Source organism: Micromys minutus (genome assembly GCF_963924665.1).
Source record: "Micromys minutus genome assembly, chromosome: 1".
In the NCBI taxonomy this organism is placed as follows: domain Eukaryota; kingdom Metazoa; phylum Chordata; class Mammalia; order Rodentia; family Muridae; genus Micromys; species Micromys minutus.
Window position 1 is genome coordinate 73,973,117 of NC_137969.1, and position 21,809 is coordinate 73,994,925.

General features: G+C 44.7%; 1 protein-coding gene across 1 annotated transcript in view; it reads right to left on the minus strand.

The window, feature by feature from the left end:
• Positions 1 to 13,013, minus strand: part of LMX1A (LIM homeobox transcription factor 1 alpha) — a gene marked incomplete at both ends in the record, with an annotated part of 137,620 nt that extends 124,607 nt beyond the window's left edge. The window contains 2 exons of the mRNA XM_080930238.1: positions 10,562 to 10,744; positions 12,934 to 13,013. Of these exons, the coding sequence (XP_080786364.1) occupies positions 10,562 to 10,744; positions 12,934 to 13,013 (263 nt within the window). The remainder of the gene's footprint in view (positions 1 to 10,561; positions 10,745 to 12,933) is intronic.
• Positions 13,014 to 21,809: the final 8,796 nt, after the last annotated feature.

Below are 21,809 nucleotides of genomic sequence, written 5' to 3' on the forward strand. Positions count from 1 at the left end.
GGAAAGTCCATCGAGCCAGGGTCAAGGGCTGGGACCAGCACCCCAGCTTTTCTTTCTACCCATAGCATGACGTGGGCAAAGTCTGTGAGCTTTGGTTTCCTTGTGTATAAACGCAGGGGCAAATCAAAATTTTCTTCGTGGCCATTTTTGAAGATTATTGTGAAGGACCAATCCCTCAAACACATGAATGCCATTTGAAATTTGAAAGGGAATAAAGTTTTAGCCACTAGAAATCTTTATGGCATTTTCTATGAGCCAAGCATCAATCTACAAGCTTGGGGAATATAAACCAAAATGACACAAGGGGGTGTTTGTTATCACCACATTTTAGAAAAAAGAAATGGACAAAGAGCACTTGAACCCCTTGCCAGGAAAAAGAGTAAGGATGTGATGCCAGATACACTGGCTCCCGAGATTCTGCTTCTAACACCCTCACCATGTTGGGTATATATACAGCTCCAAAGAATATATTTGGGCTTTTGTTCATATAAAAACCAGCAATCATGATACATCATTGTATACAATAGTCTCTGGATTACCTAAGGCCTTTTGAGTTGATGTCCTAATTTTTATGATAACCCTGTGCTGTTTAGCTTTTGTTAACTGAACACAAACTGTAAAGAGAAAATCTCAACCGAGAAATTGCCTTCATCAGGTTGGTTTTTAGGCATGACTGTGGAACATTTTCTTAATAGGTCATTAATAAGAGAGATCTCAGCCCACTATGAGTGGTGCTATCTCTAGACAAATAGGCCTGACCAGCCTAAGAAAGCTAGCTGAGGGGTTGGAAAGATAACTCAACAGTTAACTGAACTGGATGCTCTTCCAGAGGACCTAGATTTCATTCCCAGTACCCACATGGCTGCTAATAGCCGTCTGTAACTCTAGTTCCAAAGAGTATAGCGCCCTCCTCTGGTTTCTGTGGGTACTGCACACAAGTGGTATACAAACATGGTACACTTAAAAATAAATGGTTTTTTAAAAAAGAAAGGGGGAGAGAGAGAAGGAAGGAAAAAAGAAAGTTAGAAAGCCAGGTGAACCAGTCACTAAGCAGTATTTATCCATGATTTCTGCTACTGGCATATTATGCTTTTAGACCAATGAGTCACCTGTATCCAGAACATCCCTTAACAATAAGACATTACCAAAAGAAGTTAAAATGACTTTCCCAGTCCTGGAGAGTTCCAAACCACTCACACCCACCTGTCTACTACTCTCGTATATGGGTGCAGACTATTGAAATGGAATGGCAGGCAAACAAATAAACAGACAAAATAAAACCCACAGAAAGACAAGTGTGTGCATAAGTACAGCCAGCATGGTGTGCAGACAAATGGGGGGCCCTCCTGTGAAGCACTATGTTCTGTGCAAAGTTATCTCCTCTGTTACTGGTCCATTCTAGACTCCACACTTCCAGCATAGGATGCCCTTTCTATTAATTCAGTTAAAATAGTAAAAAAGCACCTTCAGTTGAACAGTCCAGTTACATCCCAGTGTCAAATGATATTATAACACCTTTTCTGACTTGACAGTTAGTTATGGCATCACTAGCCTGTATGTAGGGTAACTGGAGATGTAAACGTCTCCAAATGGGTTTAGAGCAGAGGCCAAGCAAAATGTTGCTTTAAAGGACAGTGTTGTGTGTTGCTGGATCCAGGCACCGAGCATAAGCAGAGTCCTGGGGGAAGATGAGGTATGGGAACCCAGCAAAACCCAAGCCAGGAGGACAGGATAGGGTTTTCTGAGGTGTTCTTCCCTTCTGGGTTTTTTAAGCTCATTCCCTGGTACTAACAACTGTTCCCATATTCTGTGAGGGTGGTGGCTCTCAGTCACAGGCCACAACCACAAAGGGAATCCCTGCCACACTGAGAAGAGGGTCAAGAAAAGGAAGAAGGGGAGAGGGCAGCAGGAGGGAAATTCTAGATGGTTATGTTAAAAAAAGGATTTGTTCCACTGTCACAACCAGAAAACTAGCTCCCCCAAAGCCAGCTTGAGAGCAGGAATGCTGGGAGGACCTAGTAGAGACAGATGCTGCTGGAGAGATGCTCTGTGTAGCAGAGGAGACAGGTGAGGCTATAAAAAACCCACACTGGGACTTCGATGAGTCAGAAATGCCTGGGATGTGCCCCGGCCGCTCTAGTGCTGCTGTTTGGTCCCAGGTAAAGCACCTTTTACCATCCTAATAATTAAGAATGAGGATGGCTCTTAAATCCAGGGTACCAGAGGGCCCTCATGCACGTAGGTATGCCCAGCAAATGGTATAGATCCCCAGGACTTGGAGTTTCTAAACACTGCACAAGCTTCCCTGCCTCCCTGATCATTTCTCTTGCCTCTGGGCCCCTTTCTGGGGAGAGACATAAACTCCTCTACTCTAACAGTGGGCTGTGCCAGCATCCGTGACTCCTCAGGCACAGGCTGTCCTGGAGCTCAAACAAAGACATATTGGGACCCTCCTGCTGAGAGAGGGGGGACGGTCCTGGGCCCAGGGGGGAGCTGGCCTTAATCTGCTGCACAGTGAATGTCAACCATGTTAAGAATGAAAATATGGTTTGGGGGCATAGCCCCCAGGAGCCCAACATTTTAGTATTTAAAGGAACTTTAATGAGCTTAAGTGGCTAATCTCGAGTTCAGGAGGGGTGTTTTGTTTTGTTTTGTTTTGAAAAATCCTTTTAAAGGCTTCTGAGACTTGATGGCCAGGATTGTGAGTTCTGGAAAGGCTGCCTCTAAACTGAAAGGGCAGAAGGGAGTGAGGAGAAAGAATTGTCCCAAAGAGCTTGTCACGCTGCTTTCAAACCTGAGCTGTGAAGCTGTGGAGAGCACCCTCCATGCTGGCCTCACATCTCAAGAAGAGAGAGGTGCCCAGAGAAACAACAGCTTCGCACATGAGTGATACACAGGTGTCCTACCACAACAGTGGCCAACCTTCCTGACAACTGACAATTTCTCCCATTTTACTGGTGGCAGTACAGATCCAGGCACATCTCTGACTCATCCGTATTCAGGGCTCACCCAAGGAGTCGTGAGGTTGGGACTCCACAGACCTGAGGCGAAGGTCCATGGCCAAGATACCAAGCTGAGGACTACCCAACTTCTCGATGGCTCCGTGGTAGGACTACTGTGCACAATTAAAGACTAATTAGGAGGTTGGGGAGATAGTTCAGCAGGTAGAGGACTTGCCAAACAATCATGAGAACCTTAGTTCAGAATCCCCAGAAAACATGTAAAAACCTTGGGGGGGGGCTGCCCAGATCTAACACCCCAGTGTTGGAAAGGAAAAACTCACTGGCCATCTAGTCTAGCAAACCAGCAAGCTCCCAGTTCAGTGAGAGACTCTGTCTCAAAAATTAAAACTAAAGAGCATTCTAGGCGCTTGTGCGTATCTAGCCTCTGCACAAACACGGGCGCACACACAAATATACGTATACACTGTACACACAGAGGGAGACAGAGAAAGAGAGAAACTTTCTTTGGTTAATTGGGTTCTCCCAAGTGAAAAAATGGAGGATCCATGAGCTATCAGGGGCCAGGAGAGATGAGACAATTGGTGGTGGGGTTTAAATAATATTTAATGCTTACAAAAGACATGTTACTAAAGCTCTACAGGCACAGGGAAGAGGAAGGCAGAACGGAGGGAGGCACATGTGAGTCCTGATACAGCGTGTGCCCCATTCCCAGCAAGACCGGAAGATTACAACATTTTTTTCTACGGACAGAATTTATTGGACGGGTCAGAAAGCACAGTCCAACCCACAGTGGGCAGCTATCTCTCAGAGCTCATCCGTTATATGAGACTAATGAGAAACCACAAGTCCAATGGTGTGGAGAGACGCTGGAGGCCCAAAGAGTCAGCAAAGCCAGACGGAGTTGCTATTATCCAAAAATAGGATCTCCAAACTGAAGTTCTGAAAAGCTGGAAGAGACCAGACTCTTCCATGTGACTCCAGTTATGAGACTAGGAAAAGCCTGGTCTACTTTGTATTTTTAGTTGTTAGAGCATTATGGCGCAGCGATGGAGACCTTGCGAGGTTTTGTTAAGTTCCGTCTGATCCATGCATGACAGCTGAGTGACGTGTTCTACGGAAGACTTCACTGTCCTGCTCACCACCAAGAAAAATAGCACAGAGGTGTATTTTTAATCCCCTTTTAACTACACAGATGGGATTATTGTGAAAGGAAAAAGTAAGCCCACTGGGTAGGAAACTGATGTGGCTTTTGTTTCCTTCCTTACATAATATCTCCCCCAATACTTCAGTGTTTCTGCTGCATTCCAATTGCATCTGCTATCTAGAGCCAAGAGAAACTTAATCCCTGCCCTAAGACTCATTTTATTTATTTTCAGTAGTGTGAAAGCAAACATGTAGCAAGGTTACAGTGTTTACACCTTCATCTTAGCCCACACAGCGCTAATCCCCGTACTAATTAATGCCAGAGCCATAGCCATCTTATTCGTTTCATCTTGGTTTAAAAATATAGAGGCAGATCGTTGTGGTTTACTAAAATAACAAGTTGACATTTGGAAGGTGTCTGCAAGACTAGAGGGTAGGTTTCATTTAAGATATGACAAAGAGACACAAAGCTGCAGGCAACACGGGCTGGGGAGGACATGACTATTTCTAATTGTGGACTAAATGCTCCACATCCTGGGAGTCTAAGGGACTAAGGAGAAAATGTAAGTCCTCAGGAAACCAGAAGAGATACTTCATCCTTGACAACAGGCCATTCAAAGGGTCATGAGGGGTGGCCCTGTGATGTCCTGAAAACCACCACCTTTCCCTGAGTGTGGAAAAGCCACCATAGGCACTAGCACTGTCCCAGAGGTCCCAAGGGACTGTCAGAAGAACAAGCAGTATGCTCCTGAGTACATTCTCAGCCAGGCTGAAATGAGAGCAGGGCTCCCCACCCAAAAATGGCCCAAGGCCCTCTTTATCTCCCTCTGAATGACTTATTAAAATGTGCCACACTGAAGACCTGAAGACCAGTTTAAAACAAAAGACATAAGTCAACAAGGCTTATTTCTTAATAATAAAAAAGAAGCAAAACAGCTAAAATTTCATAGGACCAATATTACAAAAAAGCCTGTTAGAACTAAACAGATGTGTCTGCTTTTAAATCTCCCAAAACTTATCATTCAGGATTGTAAAACTGTACTTAATAATCCAGTTCAATACTGATTGTTTTGACTTTGGTAACATACAATAATCACACTCTGTAATATGTATTTACTCTAAGAAGTTATTAAAAATTTTGTTCATATAATAAATGATTTTTAAGGTCTTTAATTTTTTTTACTTTTAAATACCATAGCCCAAGTAATTTATTCACTCTGGTGGGTGGGTGATTAAATAAATGTTCTGAGTAAAGAAAATATTTGAGCCCCATGTTCAAAAGCCTTCGTAAGATTAAGAAAGGAACCATGGGTAGCCCTCCCTGATATGAATTTGTCTTGGTTGATGCAAACATGATAAATAAAATGCAAGACAAATAATTAGCTACAGGAAAAGCTCTTGTCACTGAACTCCGGGTACTGAACGTTACTCCCGTGTGGAAGACAAAGGTCTCAGAACTCTGTGCAATGTAAAACCGGTCTGGATAAATCACTTTTCATAAGGCGTCCCATTTAAGCAAAGATCAAAAGAGCCTCAGCCATACTGGGACCCTAACTCCCAGAGCACCAGAAATGCCTAAACTAACTATCTAATTTCAGTTTGATTTAGTTAAAAAGATCTCAAGCAAGTTTTTTCCTTGGACACATATAAAAAAAAAAAACAGCTCTAAACAAGAAATAATTTCACCCTCTAAAATTAAAACAGAGACAGAGAGAGAGAGAGAGAGAGAGAGAGAGAGAGAGAGAGAGAGAAGGGGGTGCATAAACACAGCCATGGTTGTGGACTATGCTCATTGTGATTTAAACCCCTACAATTGGATGCAGACAAAAATTATTACCTAGATGTGTTTGACTTTTATATTCCTTAAAATGTTGTGCCAGGGGCCAGGCCAAGCATAAGAAAAGGGGAGCAACACTCTAACAATGGCCTCTGTAATTTCATCTGTGGGTTCCTTTTTTGAAGAACTGTATGCTCAATTTTGATCTCCAAGTAATAACACTAATCATCATCATCATCATCATCATCATCATCATCATCATAGAAAAAACCCAAGCTAACTCCTACACACACACACACACACACACACACACACACACACCACACCTCCTGCACCATTTTGATAGAATGCAGAATGGTTTTATTACCAGTCCTAATACAGAGCATGCCCTAAGTCTTCCTCACCTGGGGCTGACATGCCTCAGGCCAAAAGAAAGAGATGAAAAGTACTCTAAGTGGGGTGAAATCTACTTTCCCCCATGTCTGTCCCTTTCTATGGACAGACAGCTGATCCACTCCAAAGGGCAGAGACGAAAACATGAGCAGGCCTTCCTTCTCAGGAAAGGCTTCCCCAGGCTGTGATCCACTGATGTGTGGGGAGTTAGCGCACTGTGGGAACAGCTCTGATGACAGCGATCTTACCCCACACTGCTCCCAGGGTGTCCGAAACAATCCCAGTGACAATGATAAACTTCATATGTGAGGAGAGAAGGCCCTGCCTGACCCACAGGCCACCAGGCACATGAAAGAAGCAATATCAATTTGATTTAAAAGTGGGACGCGATCCAGAAGGCTCAATTATCTATCAAATTGCCACGTTTCCCTGATCCCACCGTCCTCTGTCTCCGACTCAGACATGGCCACAGTACTCGCTTGGAACTGACTCAGAGAAAACTCTGAACTAGCCAGATCACAGAAGGCTCACTGAAATAGGGAGCAACAGTTACATAAATAGAAGTCTTCCAGGCTGGAAAATATTTTGGTTGTCTGCTAACTTAAATGCTGAAGCAAACAGAACCCATTCCTGGAATATCCACACCTGTACTATCTCAAGGACTCTACCCCCTAGCACAATTCCACCAGTGCTGCCTTTTCTTAGAACCAGTTTTTTTCTTCTTCAATGACACCATGGGCAAGTGGCCCCCAGTCTTGATTTCTGGCTGTTCATAAATTGCCATTCTACGCTCTGGCCTTGAATGCTTGTTTGTTTTGGATAGCTGAAAAATAAAGTATTCCTCAGGGAGCCCTGGTGGATGAGGCCAATACTTAGTAAAACGTCCTGAGGTTTCAAATGAACAATCTTGTCCAACATGACACCATCAATCCATTGCCTTCATGAGAAAAAAGTTGATGTTTCACATCAGGGGGGAACTGAAAAGAACTCGTGGACACAACGGAATTTTGGCTTTTTAAGCAGCTTGGACTAGGCTGGTTCTCTCACAACTTCATACACAGAGCAAGTGATTCTGGTTACTGACACCCAGTACTGTCCCCAGTCTCCTGCTCCTATTTCCACCCCACCCCATCCCCAACAAGTCCCACTTCATTTAAGTAAAAGCCTGACCTAACACCAGGAATATACAGGTAATAATTCGAATACACAGCTAGAATTTCCAGTTATCCAGAAATTCAAACAAATGGCAGGAACCAATGTAATAACACCTCTGCTGCTAAAACCGTGTTCCCGGAAGTCAGCAGATGTATTCACTCATTCCAACATGTGAAAATAGCACTTAAACTTTACAGATTCGAGGGACCAAAGTACTGTCTAATCCCCTTTCTATCAAATGCTCTATAATGTACCACCATTGCTCTCTCAGCACCTAACACACGTCTTATTTTTCCTCTCCGTCTACCTTGTCTAGGACCTGAGTATTGAAGAAACCCATCGGGGAGAGGGAATTACTGTTGCAATAAGAGAGTAGTGCTTTCTGCACTACTGCCCAAAGTTTAACTGTGCCCTCCAGGATAAATGTGTGGCCATTCCAGATAACTTCTAATAGATGCCTAGTCCTGTGTAAATGGAGAAACCTTTTCAGGAAACTCTTGCTGGTCTGGGTAAAATAGATGGGAAATCTGCCAGACTAGAAACCCCCTGCCATTTGACCCCAAGAGTTTTCCAATTATTCAATCCTCATCACAAGCAGGGTTTTACATGTAGAAGCTCCATAAAAGCCTGTTGAATAAAGGAATTTTTCCTGAGCCCAACTTTAAAAAAAAAAAAAAAAAAAAAGGAAAGAAAAAAAAACTCATCTGTTCACTTCCTCCTACAGCAAGTGTCTTAAGAGTATTAAGTACATTGAAATCCTGATTCGTTTGAGAGGAAAGTTGGAATGAGATGGGGAACAGAGGAGAGATGGAATTTAAAGGAGAAAAAAAATGAATGGAAACAGCCACTACCGACAGACTGAGCACAGGCTTGCTCCGACACTGTGCTCAGAGCTGAGCAGTCAAGGCAAACCCATTTTGGATATCCATGTGTCTGTAAATAGATTTAAATTAAAAATTTAAAAAGCCTTCGAGTGTCACCCCAACACCGCTTTGAACAATGTGGCTCACACCCTGTATAAAATCTGATTCTGACCAGCAGCTGGCGAGTTGATCCCTGCAATTTTCTCTTCTTCGCAGAAATAGCTTTGTGAAGGGAGAGCGGACCCTCTCGGCTAATAACCCCAAACCTCGCCAAACCTGGAGGGCTGAAATGGAAAGGATATTGTTCTCTTAAGTACTTTCCAGCAACTGTTTCTTCTCTTCTTGACACAGCCTGACTTCCGTAAAGAAGACTTGACTGGCCAGACAGCTGTGTTGACCCTTGAGCCTTCTTTGATTCCTGATTTTCTTTTTTAACAAACAGAATAGAAAAAAAAAATCACAACCCAAATCCTCCCCTAAGCTCCAGTACTTCTGAATTTTCTAGTGTTGTGCATGAAGGATGTGGATCTTTCTCTAATCTATAAGCAGAAAGATAAAGATTGGGCTCACACAATGCTAAAACCTGCCCATGAAAAGCAAGGGGGGTGGGAAGCGAGCACTCACCAGGCTTTGTCTACTTGAAGTTGTATAGACCAAATCCGCTTAATTACCTAAAAATCACAGTTTTTACTCAGACTTGGGGGCTATCAGCAGACAAGCCAAGCAGAGACACTGGCATTTTTTTAAACTGTTTACCATAAAGATGGGGGGGCGGGGAATGGAGGGATGGAGGGATGGAGGGAGAGGGTTGCTTCTTTGCTGATTCTTTTATTGTTCAACTCAAATGCAAGCATGTATCTTTTTTTTAAGGTTCTGGGAAAAATGTAAAGCATTTCTGAGAAAACAGAAAGGCCGGGTGTTCTCTCTACATGGAGGTAAAAGTCAAGCATTTTATGTTGAGCAAGAGTACTAAGTAGCAGAGAGGGATGCTCTGGTGACACTGGTGTTGGTGGGGGTGGTGGTTGTGGTGGTGGTGGTGGCTGTGGCAGCGGCAGTGGTCCGGGTGTCTAACTTGGTCCATGTTTTTTTTTAGTAAGCCTGACAGCCCCGATGATTGGAAGAAGAAACCTCTGTTCTTCCTTCCCCTGTGTTTTATGTTTTGATAGCCAACCCTCCGTTGCATTTCCTTTCACTGTGAATGAAATTACACAGGCCACACATACACTGACCTTCCTTGGCCTCTCTCCGCAGAGTGGAGTGAAAGGGGCTGCATTTCCTCCGTGCACACACACATGCACACACAATCAATATATGTCACTCCTAGTGCACAAAACAGATGAGCTCTGAGCCACTTTTCTTCCTGTTTACCCTCCTCCACAATCCTACGAATCCAATTGAATTGATCAGTGTTGCAAGGTAAGAAGGAAGTTTCCTCTCCAGGTAAGAAGGGAGTTTCCTCTCCTTACTTCCGCAGGGCTCTTGCTGGCCTGTCCTTTGACAATAAGAGCATCCTACCACACTACAGTCCTCAAGGTATTTCAGAAATCCAGATTGGGAAAGGAATCGCTCTCTTCATTACCTGCCTCCCAATTCTGCGTGCTGCTGATATGAGAATCGAACACGAACACGCTGCCTGTCAGACAACTTCCCTAAGTGTAGAACTGGGTAAAGAGCCGCAGGGAGCTTTATATCTGTTACCCCCACACCCTCCTTAGCCTAGTAACTCCTGAAAACCCGAGGAGGGAGTTACTAGAAACGCAAAGCAAGGTGCAGGGCAGGAAAGCCATTTCCAAACCTAATTTGATCGAGCCCAAAAGAAAAATGGGCCCAGGGGACAGACTCATACCGCCTGATGGGCACAAACCCCAGAGCGAACATTTGAGTAAGATGAACCGGGAAAGGGTCGCTAGTCACTAGCTTCCCGGCAAAGTGATCTCTGGAAATGACCGGGCCCCGGGTGGAGGAACTTGGAATAATTTGAAAATATGACCCGAAATAAAACAAAACAAAACAAAACAAAAAACCAACCAAACAAACAAACAAACAAACAAACAAAAACGCATTGCAGTTCTTCTGGGCCCCAAGTGCATACGGATGGTTTCCGAGGCGTGTACCGAACGTGAACGCGGGTGCGCGGGAGATTTACTGGCCTTTCCTGCGGGTGCCTCTTTGCACCTTGCAAAAGGTGAAGAGGGAGCAGGAGGACGCAGTCCCCCACGCACGCGGGTGCCGGTGAGTGGGCGCGCTCCTGCGACGCAGGCACTTACTTCTCATAGTGGTACTTGCAGTAGAGCTTCTTGTCCCGGTAGAAGCAGGTGGTCTCCAGGGGCTCTTTGCAGGAGGCGCACTGAACGCACTGCTCGTGCCAGAAGCTGTCGTTGAGCCGCAACAGAAACCTGTCCGAGATGACCCGCTGACAGCCCTCGCAAACAGACTTGGGGCTCACTGCTCTGCCTACAACAGCAACAGAAGGTCCACCCGGTGAGCCTCACCGGCAAGTTAAACCCCGCTAAACCCGCTCTCTCCATCAGATTAGACCCACTGATTTACCCCCCCCCCCCCCCCGGGCCTTGCACCCTCAGAAAGCTCCCTTGACAATCAGATATTTCCGAAAGATCAAACAAAGTGACTGTGACGTTACTAATAAATAAAGACTAAGTAGCAAGGTATAAATTTTAGCGAGGAAGGGGTCTGAAGTCAATAAATGGCCTTAATTATTAGATAGAACCAGGTACCACTCACTGCTTTCTCTGATCTTTTCTATTAGATTACACATAAATTTGTGCTCCCGGGACTCTCAAGTCATTAATCAATCATTAAATCGCCGTATTTGTGTCCTTTGACTACTTTTGAATTATCGATAATAATTTGCATGCAACTGCGTTCTATTTTTTAAAGGAAAAATATTGCATTTTCTGTTTTCTGCATAAAAGTCGGTCTGCGGGAGCAGAAAAGTGCCATCTCTCCCGGAGTAAGGTCAGTGGTGTTCAGACTTCTGAATCTCCTATGTCTTGTTTGGTGTGCAACTTTCAGGCGGCTTTTTATAATTGGGAAACGTCAAGATGGGGGGGGGGGTAATAGTCAGAGCGCAGAGACCCAGAGAAGGGTGCTGGCCAGCGCATTCTAGCTCCCCTGTGCTCAGAAGCTGCGTGGAGCAACAAACCTCTTAGCCCAGCCAAAGAATCTTCTCTGCCCTACCCTTTGACCTTTTTGACTTTTTCCCTTCGGATCTTGTTCGAGTAAGGGCCTCCCCCCCCCCAACCCCAACACGCAAGGGAGAAATACTTGGCCGCCTTTGTTGACACTTTTCACAACCATTTAAGGAAGCCCTTGTTCCACAAGAACACTCTAGACCGTGATGTCCCAAAGGAATGAGCCTTCTCCATACCAGGACACTAATCTCACTTTCTGCTTCGGCGAGCCGCTGCCAGCTTGTAAGCCGGACAGGTTGTTTTGTGTGTTGGGAAGCCAGCAAGAAGGGCTGGGGAAAGAAGTGGTCATTCTCAATTGTACATTCCTGTTGTCTTGGTCTCAGCATCTCAGGCGGCCATCCTAGAGTTGAGACAAACGTGGGTCTTGTGGCGCAGGGAAATAAACCCGGTAAGCCTAAGTCCGCACACAGGCTCTGGCCTGCGTCTTTTTTCTCGCTCCCTTTAGAAGATCGTGACAATTTCAATTTCGAACGGGAGGTTGAAAGAAGGGGGCATGGGTTTCCTAATTTTGTTTTCCCTGGACTGTTGGGGTGGAGTGGATGGTTTCTTTCTGGGTATAGTTTCTATAATCGAAAATTTTCAGCCCTACCCTCCTAAAGGTAAGGAAAGAGGTGAGAGGTTTAAATAAAAGAAAAACCTCTCCTTCAGAAAGAAGAGGGAAGAAGGGGGGCAAAGGAAGTGAGGAAGAAAACAAACAAGAATAAAGCGTTTTTTTTTTTTTCTCTACAAACTTGAAAATTCCAAAGGCAGAGTTGAAAGGCCACTGCCCAAACAAGAATTGCTGGTGTGAGCTGAGACCGGCGATGTGACTCTTCTGGGTCTCCCTATTCTCTGCTCCTTCTCGGAGGCTGGGCTGGGGGTAGAGGGATACCAAGCTTGTGGAACTGGGATCCCGGCTTCAGTTAATTAAAGACCAGGGAATGGCCCCGCCGTGCAAGCTAATCCCAGCGCAGCGCTGCCCACCAGCCCGGAAAAGCCTCTCGGACATGCCCTGTACTAAAAGTGGGGCCGCAGTTGATGGGGGAAGAGAAGAACTTAAGCGCTTTGGACCTCGGACCTCTCTTGCTAGGACACAGGGCTCCGAGAAACCAGTGGCATTTATGAGCCGTCGATCAGCTCCATGATTAAAAATCCAACCCTGGGTATTATTAATCACTTGCCATTCAAATGCCTTGTGGATATGCTCGCCTGTCCCTCAAGACTTTGGGGAATTCGTTGTTGAGCTCGTGAAGCCTGAGAAGGCTTGCTGGCTGTACTTGGGTAGGGAGGACTCAAAAGGGCTGGTGAACACGGAAAGACAGAGAATTTGGACGCCTCTGTGTGCATGAAGAAGGTGCTAGTCTGCTAGCCCAGTACCAGAGAGCTGACGTCCTGAGCTCTCCGGCCCAACAGCAGGAGGATGCGCTAGGGCGTGTGCCTTTGAACACTTACCCAGCAAAGAGGAGAAGGAGGCCGAGGTCTCAATCGCACTTTGAAAGTTCTCTTCCATCTTCAGGCCGTCCAACATGTTCGGGTTGAAGCAGGAAGATCTGTAGAGTGGAGAAATGCTTGAGTCTAGCTTCTGTGCCTGCTGGGACTCCGCACCCTCAGTTGCCGCTCTCCTGGGGAAGGACAGAAGGAGTGTCCAGGGCGACAAGAATGAGCCTAGAGGGTAGAGTTCAGCCAAGGGAAACGTGAGGTGGGAGGAGAAAGAAGAGCCACCGTGAACCGCTCGACGGCTCTGATTTCCCTTGAAGTCAACGCGGTTATGTACTAAGGCCTCCGCCCCCTAACTGCGTTCTTCTAACCCCCACCCCCACCCCTGTCCCCAGGTTTCTCATCCCAAGACCGACTCCGCCCATTCTATACTAATGTGGCCCCTAGGGATCCCTGTACTAGAGCTGTGGTATTGCTTGTGATGGGGTGGGGGTGCGCTTGCTCTCCTAGCCAGGGCAAAGCATACAGAACCAACCAGGTCCTATAGCCCGTGGCACTGCCACTCACTTTCGACCCTCACCTGTCTTGGGTTGGAGAGAGGCAAAGTAAAGGACAGGGAGACTGTCCAGCCTGCTTCCGCACTCCTGGCGCTGCGCTCTGCTTGTGGGGTGGGGGTGGGGGGACGCTCGGGAGTAGTCGCGCGGGGCGCGCGGGGAGGTCCTCCCGCCGGTCGGCCAGTGCCGGGAACGTCTGCAGGAGCAAAGGAGTCGCCTCGGGGAGGAGCCGCGACTGGCCCGGCTCACTCTTGGATGCATTTCAAATCAACTTTCAGAAACACGCCTGCCCGAGCCGAGCCAGAGCGTAAGGAACCCTGCAGCCTTCCTTACCTGATGGGCGAGCTCGCTCCCAGCGTCCGAGCGACGCGAAGTGGCCCGGAGGCGCCGGGCAGCTTCGGCGGAGGGAGGCGGCTGCAACCGGAGCAGCCGGCTGGACTCCGGAGCGCCCGAGAGAAAGCAGGAGCGAGCGCTGGTCCCCGGTTCTGCTCGTCGGCGCGCCGGAGTCGGCCCGGCCGTGGCCGCAAGACGCAGATCCTTCTTGGGACGTCCCGCCAACACGCGCCGCTCTGCAACCTGGAAGGGGAAGCCAGGCGGCTGCTCCAAGATCGGCGGGGAAACCCGAGGCCCAGGGTCCTGGGTGCAAAGTCCGCCCTGCTTTCTTCTCCAAGGCGGCTCCGGCGGTTTCTGACAGCGGCCGCTGGCTGCGTGCGCGGCCCGGGAAGGGGGTGGGGTGCGCAGGGCGGGGGCCTGGGAGCGCGTCCCGTGGCGGGGCCCGCGGTGCTCGGTTTCCCGGCTTGGCTGCTCGACCCACCGCGATGCTGCAGCCTGATGCTCCCGTCTGCTTCCCGGACCTCCCGGACGCGCCAAACTTTTCCTCCTCTCCACGTGGAACTGTTACCCTGGGGGAGCTGCGCCCCAGACTCGGCAGAGATCAGTGCCACCTAGACTGCGCGAGGGCGGGATGGGGATCCGATTGCTCTCAGATCCGCACCGCGACGACTAACCTCAGGCAGTCCTCACCTGGAGGCCGCGGGAAGCGACTAGAGCACCCTCCCCTCTGCTTTGTGAACTGAGGTACTAGAAGCTTCAAACTCCTCGGACTTTCATTCACCCACTGGTTCCTGCAACTTACAAATTTGTTTTGGCTTAAAACTCAACTCACCGTTTCTTACCGAAACCACTTCACTGCCGGGAAATGCAATAACAGGACCCATGGCCAAACCTTGAATCAGGCTCCCTCTATCCCATCCGGCTGGCTGGACGCTAGACTAGAAGTCAGCCAAGGGGGACTTTTCTTAGAAAAGAAGTTCCGGGGGGCAGTTTTTAATTCCCTATGATTCATAACGTTCGACTGTAGCGAGAGCCCTCCAGCCTCTCTAGAGGCAGGAACAGGGTCTTGCTCCTCTTTTCCAAGAAAAGCCTGGGGCCAAGTGACTCAATAAACACATCATTGCTTTGGCTACCATTTATCCACCATTAATTTCGTGCCAATCTTCGTTTCGTAGCCAAATCATCTAATCTTTACAATTTAAAGTGGGGAAAATTATAGTCTCAATGAAATGGGACACCTGTCCACGTAAAATTTTAACCTGGTCTCCTGAACACTGTTGTGAGGTCCGATTCCGTGCGATTCTCTAGGGCACCCTCACTTCTACACTGAGAGGAACCTAGAGGCAGTAATCCAGCACTGTAGCATGCTCGACCCAAGCAGAAGACATACCGCTCAAGCAAGGGTTCCCTAGTACCTTCATCAAGGAAAAGATCTCTTCCTGAACTTAAATCAAACAAGCTCTTCTGTACTTAGGCACACACACACACACACCACCACCACCACCACCACCACCACCACCACCACCACCACCACCACCACCACCACCACCACCACCACCATCCGAAGTGTTTTCCAGCCACAAGCAGAAGCCAAACACATAATATGAGTTCAGAGGAACAAGGGGAAAGGGCAGAGAGTTTAATACTCTGTATTAGGATACTGCTTTAAATGTTTCAGGGTGCTTCTATAAATGTTTCAGAGTGCTTCTATATACATAGTTTTGCCTGATCTCTACAACAAACCTGTGAGGCAGGCAGAACAAATAACTGTATCTATTGTCCTAGACAAATCTGTGGGGCTTAATACAGCCAGGAGATTTCTCTGCTGTTGCAAAAGTGGCTATTGGTATGCCTCCTAAAACCTGACCTTTGTTCTGTCTGTCATCCAGATAGAACAGGATATGGTATGCGGAGATAAAGTACATGTATTCTTGAGATACTATATAAGATAGAAATTTGTTAAGAAAAAAAAGTACAGCAAATACACCCACAAAAAATAATGTTTTAAGTGCCCAACTGAATTTTTTGTTTAACTAAAAGTTTTGAGTTTATGAAACATATTTAACCGGTGGGTAAGGAGTACCCAGTAGTGAATATCCAGACAATGGATAAATAGATGGTATTTGATCTGAGTCTTTCTAGTGGCTCTGACATCAGGGAGAAAGCCTGGTTAGTGTAGAGCACCCAAGTTTGTGGTGTGAATGTTTTCCCCACAAATGGTGTGGGCACTTCACCTAAGTATGAGTCTCACAATCCCATTGGAAGTTCTGACTCTCAGTACAGAAGCACATAGGTATGCTTAGCAAACTGCTTGCTTGACTGAGGGATGAATGAACCTCTTGCTGTAGTCTGAAGCCTGCAGGGACAGATCAGTAAGTAAAACGTCTCAGTTCTTGGTGGCTTCTTTTTTTTCTTTTACACATAGGCAATGTATTTTTATCATATCCATCCTCACTTCCTAGACCTCCTTGTGTCCTGTTCTTTATGGGTTTTTCCATGCAAACTGCTGAGTCCATGGTGCTGTCAGCGTACCCATGGTGATAGGATCATCCACAGGAGCACGGGAAACCCATCAGTGGCCACACTCCCAGAGAAAAACCATCCTCTCTTTCCGAGTCTGCCAGTAGTTTCTCATACTTGAATTTTGACTGGACCGATCTTATGTAGATCTTGTGCGTAGCTTCTGGGAGGCCATGAGAGCAAGGGCCAAGTCTGTCATGTCCAGTACTCCTCCCATCTGCCAGCTCTTAAATTCTTCCCACCCATTCCTTCAAGCTCCCTATTCTCTGAGGCTTGATGACTGGAGGCTGATGTAGACACACAGGGCTGAGCATACGCAGTAATGAAATCATTTATTCTTAGCACTTGGGCTAGTAATACGTCTCTGCACTTATTGCTACCCACTGTGAACCTTCTCCAACCAAGGCTGATAGCAGCATAGATCTATGACTATAAACCTAAATATCCAGTGGTAGTTTGGCAACATGGCTATTTAGCAGCAGCAGGAAAAAGAGGAAGGGGAGGAAGGGGAGGAAGAGAAGAAGGAGGAGATGCCCCTTCAAGGGCCTATGACCTCCACAGCCATAAACTTTTGACCAGAGAGGTTTACAGTATCAGGCAATAATATCTTCTTGTAGAGCAGGCTTCAAGTCCAATCAGAAAGAGGTTGGTTACCTGGGTAACACCTATGCTGCCCCAGTGGGCACATCTGAGCTAGCAGATCAGTATTTTATGTATTAGCGTCCATTCCTCACAACATGTTAGTAACATTCATTGTTATTGGTGGTCTTGATGCTGGCTACCTGATTAGGGCGAAGTGGAATCTACTTAAAAGAGTTTTGATCTACATTTCTTCAATAGCTAGCTCTGTTGCACACTTTTTAAGTGTTTTCTAGACATCTGTACTTCTTTTAAATATTCTGTATAATTCTACAAACATCTTTCCTTAAAGATCTTTTAAATTTACGTGTGTGTGTGTGTGTGTGTGTGTGTGTGTGCCTTGAGGGTAGAAGAGGGGTCAGATCCCTTGGAGCTGGAGTTACAAGTGTTTGTAGCTTCCTGGTGTGGTTGCTGGGAACTAATCTCAGATCTAGAAGACTAGTAAATGCTCTTAACCACCAATCTGCCTCACTAGTTTCTGTAGCCCAGTTTTTTTTAATGGGCTGCTTTCTTGATGTTTGGGATTTTGGTTTGGTTTGGGTTTTTTTTTTTTTTTTTCTATTTGTTTTTTAGTTCTTTGTTCATTTTAGATACCAATCCTCTGATTGATTTATAGGTAAATATTTTCTTTCATCCTGTGGATTTCCCTGTCACTAGATTGAGTGTCTTATACTGTACTCTTTAACCTTACGAAATCCTACTGGTCAGTTGTTTCACTTAATCCCTGTGCTATTTGAGCCCTACTTAGAATGTCTCTACCTATGTTTTTATGATGATGTGGACTTCATCCAGCAGTCTCAGATTACCAGGTCTTATGATTAGGTTTTGAGCTGACTTATAAAGGTGAGATCCAGTTTCATTCTTCTGCATTTAGATATCCAGGTTTCTCAGCACCCTTTTCTGAAGATGCTGTTCCTTTTCCAATATATATTTGTGGCATCTTTGTCAAAAATCAAGTAGCTCTGGTTGTATGGACTTTTATCTGGTTCCTCTATTCTCCTGATTCTGCTAATCTATGTCTGGCTATATGACAGTACCACACTGTTTGAATTACTATGACTCTGTAGTGTAACTTGAACTCAGGTATAACAATAGATTCTACAGTAATCTTTTTATTCAGGGCTGCTTTGCCTATCCTTGGTATTTTGTGGTTTCGTATAAATTTTAAACTTTTCTGTATCTGTGAGGAATGTTCCTGGAATTTTTATTGAGGCAACATTAAATCTGTAGATTGCTTTTGTTGGGGCAGATTTATAGAGATGGACTTAAATGTTCAATTATTAGATAGACTTTTCTCAAAATCTTAAAATTTTTGTTGTGCAAGTCTTTTTATTTTCTTACTTTGGTAGGTATAGGCCTATATATTTTAATCTTTTTGCATGGGACTATTATGAATTGGATTGATTGCCTGATTTCCTTTTTGGCATGTTTGTCACCAATAAATAGAAAAGCTACCAATGTTGTGTTTTGGTTTGGTACCCTGCCATTTGTTGATGAAAGTATTCATCAGCTCTAGGAGTTTTCCAGTGGAGTCTTATGGGTCTTTTATGTTTAGAATCATGTCATCTGTAAATAAGAACACTGAGTTCTTTTGCCTTAGCTCTGCCTAAGACTTTAATCACTCTATTGAAGAGGACAGAGGGTGAGCACCTTGTCTTTTTCCTGATCTTGATGTGAATGCCTTGAGTCTTTCTACATTTGCTATGACATTACTATAGGTTTGTCTTATAGACCTTTAATTCTCCTGAGGTATTGCTCCTCTCCCTGACTTTAATCACAAAAAGATGCTAGATTTTGTTGAAAGCCCTTTCTGCATCTATTGAGATATTCATGTGATTTCTGTTTCTGAGGTCATTTATGTAATCCATTACATTTATTGATTTATGTTTGTTGAACCATCCCTGCATCTCTGGAATGAAGCCAACTGGGTGATGATGAATTATCGTTCTGATGAGATCTTGAATTTGTCTTGCTAGTATTTTACTGAGGATTTTGTTTCTATGCTTATTAAGAAGATAAGCTGGTAGATAATTCCTGTTGTTTTGTCCTAATCTGATTTAGGTATCAGAATAAAAACTCTTTCATAAAAAGAGTTTTAAAGCGTTCCTTTTTAGTTTATGCAATAATGTGTGTAGTGTTAATTTGGGTTCTTCTTTGAAAGTCTTGAAGAATTCGGAAGTGAGCGCATCTGGTGCTGATATTTTTTAAGCTGGGAGATTTATGATTACTGCTTCAATCTAGTTGCTGATTATAGATTGTCTAAATAATAAATAAATTATTTATTTAGTTTGTTTTACTTTTGGTAGGTCATATGCATCTAGAGATTTTCCACTTCTTTTGGATTTTCTAACTTATGTAGATTTAAATTATGTCCTTATAATTTTCAAGATCTTGTTAACTATTATAATGTCTACTTCTTTTGCCTCTAATTAATCTGATATTCTCTCCATTTCTTTTAGCTAATTTGTCTAAGGATTTGTGGGTCATTTAATTTATTTAATTAATTTAGCTAAGAATTTTTTACTTTCCATTTTTTAAAAATTTCATTTTATGTATGTGAACACTTCACCTGTCCTCATATTTGTGCATCATGAACATGTCTATTGCCTGTGGACATGAGATACCCCTGGAACTGGAGTCTTAGACAATTGTGAGCTGCTATCAGGATGTTGGGAATTGAACCCAGGTCCTCTGGAAGAGCAGCCAGTGCTCTTAACTGCTGACTCATCTCTCCAGTCCCAGGACTTATCAATCTCAGATCAATCTCGCTCATTTTCTCAAAGAGCCAACTCTTTGTTCCATTGATTCTTTGTATTGTTTTGTTCATTTTTAATTCATTTATTTCTGCCCTGTTCTTAATTCTTTCTCCCCATCTACTTGTTTGGGGTTTGCTTTCCCAAAGCCTTAAGGTAAATCATTAAGCTATTTATTCGTACTCTCCAATGTGCTGTTGCTGTGGTTTGATTTGTTTATTTGGTATTTGGGCTATAACCTTTCTCTAAAGAGCCGCCCCCATTGTATACCTCAGATTTTTGTGTAGTTCTCATTTTTTTGAGTTCTCATTTTTCATTCCACTCATAGGGGTTCTTAAGTTTTGTTATTTTCTTATTGAGCCATTCATTGTTAAATAGGATGTTTTTTAAATCTCTGTTACTTTATGTGCTCTCTGTAGTTTCCCCTTGTTGATATATAACATTTTCATATAGTAGTCAGTTAGGATGTAAAATGTTACTTTATATTTTCCGTTCTTGTTGGAGCTCGCTTTGTGTCTTGCCAGCACATGATCTACTCTGAGAACATTGAGAGAGATGGTGAGAAAAACCTGAACTCTTCAATGTCAGGGTGGAATGTTCTGCAGATGGCTGGCTGTTGCATCCGTTGGACATTTAACCCAACGTTTCCATTTGCTTTTTCTCTGGATGACTTCTCTATTGGAGTCAGTAGGGTATGGAAATCTCCCACTATTGTGATGTTACAGTTAATACGTGGCCTTATATCCAGTAGTACCTGTGTTTTGTGCATTTGTGGTATTTTCCTGGACTGTTCCCTTTGATAATTCTTCTTCTTTATCACCTATGACTAGTTTTAGTTTTTAAATCTATTTGGTCTGCTATTAGTATATCTTTACCTGCTTGTTTCCCAGTTCCATTTGCTTGGAGGACCTTCTTCCTTCCTTTCACTCTAAGACAGTATCTGTCTTTAATGATGAGGTGTGTTTCTTAGAGACAAGAAAAACAGAAACAAACAAGCAAGCAGCAACAACAAAACCAAAAAATCTCCTGTCTTCTGAACCAAATATTTAGTTTGAAACTATAAAAATGAGAGAAAGGAGTTGAGAAGGTAGGGGTTGTGATCATGTGAAATGGCCACCAAGAGGAGGGCTGGGCAAGACAAGATCCAAGGGGGAACTGGAAGAGTCCATGGAGAAATCGTGGCTCATGGCACTTGGCAGCCTTGGGTGGTGTCACTTACAGGGCAGTGACTTCATGAAACAGGGCAATAAGGGGGGCTCAGTTCTAATCCTGCCCTTGCCACTGGAATTGGGCCATGAGTTATCTACAGCAGCCTACAGAATTAGACCAGTGTTGGCCCAAGGTGTAGAGTGTATTGTGAAGTGGTTACTGAGGTATAGGCTTAGTTGATATGTATAAGTGATGTGTCCATCAAGAAAGATAAAGAACCTCATCCACATGTGGAATTTGCACATCTATGTTCACTACACCTGGGAAACTAAGGCACGAGATGTTTTGCATGTTCCAGGCCAGCCAGGGCTTCATAATAGAACCCTATCTTTAAGGTGTGTGGGGGAGGGTAGTGGAGCTCTTTGCTTATTGTTATCTCTTCTGTGATTCATTTGGCCTCTCCCATTGAGTTAGGGAACATGCATAACCTTTATACTACCGAACTGACAGACTATCATTTTGCCTGTTTAATAAGAGAAGATGCCATGGAGCTATTTCCCAGAAGCCCTTCACAGAAAACAAGCCATAGTCTCTCCTTTCTGAGAAACTCTCCAAAGTATTTTCTTTAGAAAATTTCTGAAAATGAAGTGAGTAGGCTTTAAGTAGGACCCTCAGTATATGCTTTTTTCAGTTGGAAGTGATGTTCAAACTCATTCAATCCAAATACTTGGTTTGTAATTGGTCATAATTTGTTCCAATGGAGATGCCATCTTCTGGGCTATTGATTGATTTCAGCTACTCATTCAGAAAGTGAAACCTGACTTCCAGAATCTTCAGCTGATGGACTCACCCTAGCCATTGCCCATTTGCCTATGAACTTGGTTCAGTTTTCCCATGCCTCTCCTAAACTGGAGCACACAGACTGGGAGCTATGTACCC